Source organism: Pavona decussata, unplaced genomic scaffold (assembly GCF_977016875.1).
Source record: "Pavona decussata unplaced genomic scaffold, jaPavDecu1.1 SCAFFOLD_372, whole genome shotgun sequence".
NCBI lineage: Eukaryota > Metazoa > Cnidaria > Anthozoa > Scleractinia > Agariciidae > Pavona > Pavona decussata.
The window spans coordinates 2,492-9,725 of record NW_028145748.1 but is presented as its reverse complement, the minus strand read 5'-3'; the positions used below and the strand labels follow the sequence as shown (position 1 = coordinate 9,725).

The following is a 7,234-nucleotide window of genomic DNA, read 5'->3' as shown; positions in this document are numbered from 1 at the left end:
GAACAAAATTACAGAGATTGTATGAAAGAAACTTGGAAGTTCCTGGCGGTAGGGCGTCCTTTTATAAATTCCCTCTGTGATGGGGGATGGATATTTTCTGAAACTACACAATTATAATTTGTGCTTTTACTGTTAATACATTTCACAGTTTTACTGGCAAAAGGCACCATTTGATGCAAAACATGTGCAAAAATATTATGTGCCCCACCCCTTTAATGATGCATGATTTTTGCTAGCCCACCCCTTTTTACATGCATGAAAACAGTGACCCACCCCCCCCTTTTTTTCCAGCCCACCCCCCCCTGTACTTTATGACCAGTCCCTAACGGAACCAATGTCCGCCAGAATACGGAACTGCATCGAGTGTTGTCACCGATGACCTATCCTAAGCTGTAGAGACTTAACTTTACATTGGCTTTAATCCTTATTTGACCCACAAATGACCTGTGATGTTGAAAATAAAAAATTAAAAAAAAAAAAAGAAAGAAAAGAAAAGAAAAGAGACCCCGACCCGACCCCGATCCCGATCCCGGCCACGGCCGCGGCGCCGTGTTTTACTGACACCCTTATTTTTTAATCCTGTGCACCACGGAAGCTAGTTTACAAAAAGCATTCAATACACAGCCAATATTTTTACAAGTAAAAAGTTAAGTGTGTTGATTTAACGGATGAACGCTCCTATTAAACTGTCAAATCCGTATCTATTGTTGTATTGACTTCCGTGGTTTACTCTTCATCTGATGTATTGCTAACTGAATATATCATAACATCCTAACTGCCACACCAGTTGCCGTATTTCACTTGCCAAATGGATGCTCAAAATACTGTTACAAGTCAAGTTATCATATCAACTCTCACTGCAACGCTTTCACTCATTTCAACGATTGGTAATGGATCCTTCCTCGCTATCTTTGCCCGCTTCAAGAATCTTCGCACTTTTCCAAACATCTTTTTTGCCAATCTTGCCTTGGTTGACCTCCTTAATGCATTCATCAACGTTCCACTCTATGCAATAAACCGTACTCCGGTAGCTAATTCAATGAAAGGAAAATGGGCCATGATATGCAGTTCATTACACCTGGAATTCACTCTTCTGAATATAGCCTCTATGTCGGCGCTTATGCTGGACAGATTCCTGGCTTTGTATCTTGACCTCAAGTACTTTACATGGAAGACAACCAAGAAAGCTTATGTAGCAGTTTTCCTTATTTGGTTGGTCTGTACTGTCCTGGTCGGGTTATTAGCAATGTCTGCATTTGAAATTAATCTAGAAGATGCGTCATTTGAAGAATCAAGGAGTAAAATCTTTGAGCACAGGAAAAAGTTCATCGCATCCACAATGGTTATCTTCACAGCAGCTGCAACAGTGCTTGGCGTTTTGGCGAATTACACTATTTACCAAAAGAAAAAACAGGTGAGATAAGACTTTTCTAGTTGTATAATTCCAAAAAAAAATTGGTCACCTGAGTTTCTAAAATATATTTGCAAGCTACGTCAAATTGTAAAATAATATGCTTGTTTCAAGATTAAGCACATCCATTTAGAACAATTTGCAAGACCTAAGACCCAGTTTACTAGTCTCATTCGGTTAAAACAGTTAATCTTCAAGGACAGCATCTCACTAATGTTTCAAGTACAGTATAAAAATGGATGAATGCATTTGAAAAAGACGGACATAAAAAGTATGTGTGTACAGGACACTTCAGGAAAAAAATACTATAAAAATGCAATAATGGTGAAATAAACAGAGAATTACAAAAAAAAAAACAGAGAGACAAAATGTAAGTTGCTCGATGATTATCTCACACAGACTGTCAAAAGAAATATTAACTACAGTGTAATGTATGAGCAACGAGGATCAGTGTTTTATCAGAATTTTTTTGATACTTGTTTATAACTGCTTCATCAAAAGAAAACAATGGAATCACTGCCAATAAGGTGCTTTGGAAATGTGACCCTTATCATAAAATGTGGTGAAATTTTGCTTTGAATTTCTTCAAGAATTCAGTGTTATTCCAAAAAACGTTTAAGCCCCATATCCAAACGCCTCGAAGTTTTTCGGCTGCGTCTTGCTTTTTCAACCCTATTCTCGGTGATTGGGAATCAGATGAAAAAATCTCCCTTCAGGTGTTTGACAGTATTATTTTTATTTTATAGACACTGTGACACTGCGACCTCCTGCTTTTCTTACTTTGAGGTGTTTGAAACCTCCGATGCAACACAAAGCTCGAGTTGTTTCTATATCTTTTCAAAATCAATTTCTGAATAGAGAGCACTGAATATAAATTTAATTAATCGTTGCTTTGTCACTCCATTATTTACACTTTCTGAATTCCTTTTGAAATTTTAAGAAGCAGGCTTACCGGTGGGCGGAAAGGATCATTGCAAAGTTCATTGAATCAAATCTGCAGGTGCAAGTGCTTGTTTTCAGGCCAGGCGTGCCAACGAGCCTCGTCATTTAACACCCACTAGACTCGATTTCCACAGCTCTCTCGGGTCCTGGACTACCTGCTCCTGCCCTGAAATGTCTTATCTTGGGGACGGCTTTGTTTTCCTGAACAACGAACAACAGCTTAATTGAACCAAGAGACTATGAGGGATGCGCTCTCTTACCTCATAGTCTCTTGATTGAACCTAACCGTCCGCCGACATTCGAGTCACGCCCAAACGGGTTCTTCGTACGGGTCTTCGTTTCAATGTATTAAATGACCGCGAGCAATCAGCAAGAGACTATGAGCTAAGAGAGCGAATCCCCCATACATGCCCCTCTTCCCAAGAAAATTTTTTTCAATTTATTTTTGTTTGCGTCGCTATTTTAATGTCGACATCTTATTGGTCACCTAGAGTGACGTCATTTAATTTTTAACTCAATGGCGGATTATAATTTCCCAAAATAGCATAGCGCTAATTATCATGGGGCACAGGGATTCGCTCTCTTACCTCATAGTCTCTTGGTTTGAGATACATACCTTACAAACTTTTTATTGTCTTTCTTTTCCTTGAAGAGAATGTTCCTGAATTTACCTCCCCTTCAAGCCGAGGCTAGGCTCAAGCAGGATATCCAAGCTGCTAAAACTGTGGCCATGGCAGTAGTAACATACTTCATCTGTTACGTTCCAGCAATCATCTATGCCGTTTTGCGCCGTAGTGATACCATTCACGAGTGGTTTGGCATCTTTGCCGCCCTTTGCACGTTTTTTTCAAGCGCCTCAAACCCAATCATCTACGTATTCAGGAACAGAAAATACGGAGCTGCTATCAGGCAGCTTGTGAAGGATCCTTGTGGAAGAAGCCCGTTTCAAGAAAGATCTGTTATAACTGGAAAAGAAGAAAAGCAACCACAGAAGAAATCACGTATTGAGCCCGAAGAAGCAAGAGCATCCAAAGCACATGAGCAACACCCTAAGAGAGAGGCTAATAATCAAAGGAGAGCTGGCAGCCAAGTGCCTAGGTCATACAATACAGTAAAAATAGCATGGCAGGTAAACGACCTTGAGAATTTTAAAAAGACCGGTCCCGATTTGCTGGATGATAAAGAGAAAAGAAGAGGCCAGCATTCGACTTCGCCTGGTTTGGAAAGAGAAGGGAAAAACCAAGACTGACGGAGAACAACACTAAAGTTTTCCTCTGGCGATAAGTTATTACTTTTTCCAAACGTCGCGATTTTTCTTTTTAAATCCTTTTCAAAACCATTAGATGGAACGTTCAACGTGCAAAGTGCTAAGTCATAAAATTATGGGGGGGGGGGGGGGGGAAGGTTAAAAATTAATAAGAATTGAATAGCCGCCGGCGGCGGTTACGTGACGGAGTTTTTTTTAATTTAATTACAAACAAGACGCAAAGAAAAAGAAAAAGTGGCGAGGAGACCAAAAAGAATCTAGAAAGCTTATGCGTGATTCGGCCTCCGCAATTAAACTAAGTTTAAAGTAATAAGCTAAAAGATCACATGTTATTGAATTCTTAAGGGCTTTTTTAAAAGAGCAAATTGAATTAGAGTTGTTGATTTCGTTGTTAAGGGAGTTATAAAATTTGAACCCTAGCAAAAACACAGATGGTTTCAATTCTTAATATTTGTACGACAGCAAGTTGAGAGTTTCTTGCATTGTAGGTGTGAAATTAGTTGATTTGAAGGAAATTGTTACAAGAAAAAGAAAACATGAAGTGACCTAATTGTAGTAAGTGGATGTCGTTGAATTTTAATATACCTAGTTCTTTAAAGATTGAATCTATGTGAGCATCAACGCTTGATTTGTTTATGCTTCTAATAGCACGTTTTTATAAAATAACGAGACGACGGAGGTTGGAATGCTGCAATGATGGCTATGCACATAGCCGAGTAAGGTATGTGGAATTTCGTAAAACAGTTCAAAGATCCTTCCTATTGACTTAAAAGAGTAATTCATGAGGTCAATTTGGACTGCATAATTTTGACTTGATCGTTTCACAATATGTTTCGTCCTTAGCAACTGCTTAATGCTAGCTTTTGTTTTGAGTTCTACATATTCAGCTCCTCTAACTCTCTGTAAATATCTTTGGGATTATACTTCAGTCACACTTTCTTTTATTAATTCTTTTAGAAATTCGCTTATTTTTATGGTTTTTACCATTGCTAGAGGATCAAGAAAGCTGGTAAGTCACAAGCGAGGGACGAGAAACTCACGTCACGCTTGTAGTGCGCGGAAAGGAGAAACTAAAATCGACTGGTTCTCTTCTTTTTTAAAAATTCGCCAGCCTTTAAGTGTAGCCATCATTGCAGCAAAAATATTCACAGTTTATATGAGAGCTCACTGAGGTTTTCTCTAAACTTGATAAACATGATAGTGAAGCATGCACTTAAAGGGGAAGTCTTATCGGGTTTTTGACCTCTTTTGTTAAAAATGGTGAAATAAGACCTTCACTTAGCTAAAAAATAATTCTAGAACAACGAGAGGAAAGAAATCAATTCAATTCTTGAAAGGAACAACTCGAGATTTGTTCTAGTGCATTTTGGAAACAAAAATGTGATAACTTGAAAAACATTAGCCTAACATTTTTCATGTTACAATCCATTCTGATCTACTCTGTCTCTGGCCAGAGGAATTAATAAACAGTTTTTCTACGCTGGGTAAGAATTTATAACAAAAATAGACAATCATTTTTTTGTTTTTGTTTCTGTTGACAGACAAAAAAATTGGGGTTTTGAAATTTAATGCCAAGCCATTCCTTCTGTTACTTTCTGTTAAGTATCCTATATTGATTCACGAATAGAGTGAATTTCAGTGGAGTGTCTTAAGCCAAAAGCAAATAAATTATCTTTCCAAGCACGACAGATGTAAACAGCACAATTAACCAGTCAGACCTCGAAGCAAACGCGAATATTATTTTTTTTTTCGTTAAGAACCGCTCTTCCCGCTCCTGTTAGAAACAGAATTACGTGAAAAAGCTGGCATAGAATATGATATTGCCCAGAAAAACGGTTATCTAAAACACTTCAAGATTAAATGGAAACCACTGATTCGCAACAGACTCATCGAAGACGTGGTTATTTGAGAGACCCCTGCTATTTTTGGCTGTTGTTCTATTGTTGTCGTTGCTTTCTTTCGCTCGTTTCTTTTCGCTTACCTGCCATACTGCAACATTGTAATAAATAAAAATAAAAAGTAGAGTGTGTGGATGGGTTGTTATCTAGGTACCTTTTAGTAGTGCAATGTAAGTGGCCTTTGTAACTGTAATGTAAGTAATTGTCAGTTATAAAATTGTATAAAAAAAGTAAGTAATGAAGATACTGTTAGTATTGTAAATAGCGTATTTGTTAGTAAAGTGGTATAGTAAGCATATATTGTGAGTAATTATCGCTATTAGTGTTAATTAGTGTTATACACTTAGTAGTGTTTAGTATTGTATTATTAGTGTTACGGAAAGCTAATAAAAATCCTTTCTTCAAAAATAAATAAATAAATAATAGTAATAATAATAATAATAATAATAATAATAATAATAATTAAAATTTAAATACTTGTCTGCCAGGAATGACTGCTGTCTTTGCAAGACCCTGAGCTCGGCCGCCTAGAGAGAGTAAGGTAGCATATGGGTCACTGCAGGAACACCCGACGAGGATATTAAAACAAAATAGCTAAAATGTTGTATGCTTCCTGTATTCTCACACTATTCTATGGCCTTTCAATGGGTAGCTTTGTCTAATCTCAAAACTATCGTAATTCTAGGTTCACGTCATTCGACGATATATGGGAAGGAATGAAAATAAATGCATGAGTATTCGGGTGTCTAGTTCGATGTCGAGTTCTAAAATTTGAGATGCTCCGTTCTCGTAGTTCAAGATTACTTCGCTCTCTAGTATCATCATGTAGCTTATAGAGTGTTTTCATTCACGTGACTACCGGCCATATTGGTTTACTGAAACAAAAGAAAGTATTTGCATAAAAATAGAGTTCAATTTCCAGAGGTTTAGTTTGGGACACCAACATGGCCGCCATTTCTTTGTTTTGGGACACCAACATGGCCGCCGTGACGTCATGTGAAAACACTCTATAGTTCTCTTTTCAGCCGTGGTTACTTTGTTTTCGAGATTCCATTATACATCACCTTCAAGTTTTAGGTGCTTCAATTTTAACTCTAGGGTTTGTGCCTATTTGTGTTCCAGTGTATCGTTTTAAACACTGACTATCAGAAGTAAGTCTACATTTGGCTCTGTCCCTTCCCTAAGCCTCCAAATATAGCTAAGTAAACCGTATTAGTGAGCAGAATTTCATCATCAATTGGTACAATGTTGCAGTTTTAAGGGCACTGATTTGCTAGCATTCAAAAACTCATTAATAATTCCTAATCCCACTGACCTATCAAATGGTCGATAATACATCATGTGCAGTGACTTTATATCGATAAACCTCCTCCTTATTAGTATGCGGTGTTTTATCAGCTGATAAAACACTCCTCATAAATGCGGTGTTTTTATCGTATGATAATTTCCAACGTTCACAAAAGAATAATTGTTATGAACTCTATTGACACACGCTTTTTCAGGAATGTTTTTTTAAGCTGTTCAGAAACTCGCAGCACGTGTTTTGTCGGGTCTAAAACCACTCGGCTGCGCCTTGATCATGATTCTAAACCCGATAAATCACTCCTGCTGGTTTTTTAAACATTGCTTGAAAGCTGAAAGAAACAGTTCAGGTCACTGTTATCTTGGCCATGTTTTAAACCATAATTAACAGAAATGCGAGCTGTTACTATCCGA

The 7,234-nt window shown here is 37.6% G+C and overlaps 1 protein-coding gene across 1 annotated transcript; it reads left to right on the top strand.

The window, feature by feature from the left end:
• Positions 1-808: 808 nt before the first annotated feature.
• Positions 809-3,602, top strand: LOC146452304 (adenosine receptor A3-like). Its single transcript, XM_085098050.1, has 2 exons — positions 809-1,414; positions 3,006-3,602. Exons 1-2 carry the CDS (start codon positions 809-811, stop codon positions 3,600-3,602), a joined length of 1,203 nt encoding a protein of 400 aa, XP_084954176.1.
• Positions 3,603-7,234: the final 3,632 nt, after the last annotated feature.

What these genes read in the sequence shown, in the direction of transcription:
- LOC146452304 (XM_085098050.1), top strand. Translation starts at nt 809, where the DNA reads ATGGATGCTCAAAATACTGTTACAAGTCAAGTTATCATATCAACTCTC. An exon ending in TTTACCAAAAGAAAAAACAG is followed by an intron (nt 1,415 to 3,005) that starts GTGAGATAAGAC and finishes TTTTCCTTGAAG; the next exon opens with AGAATGTTCCTGAATTTACC.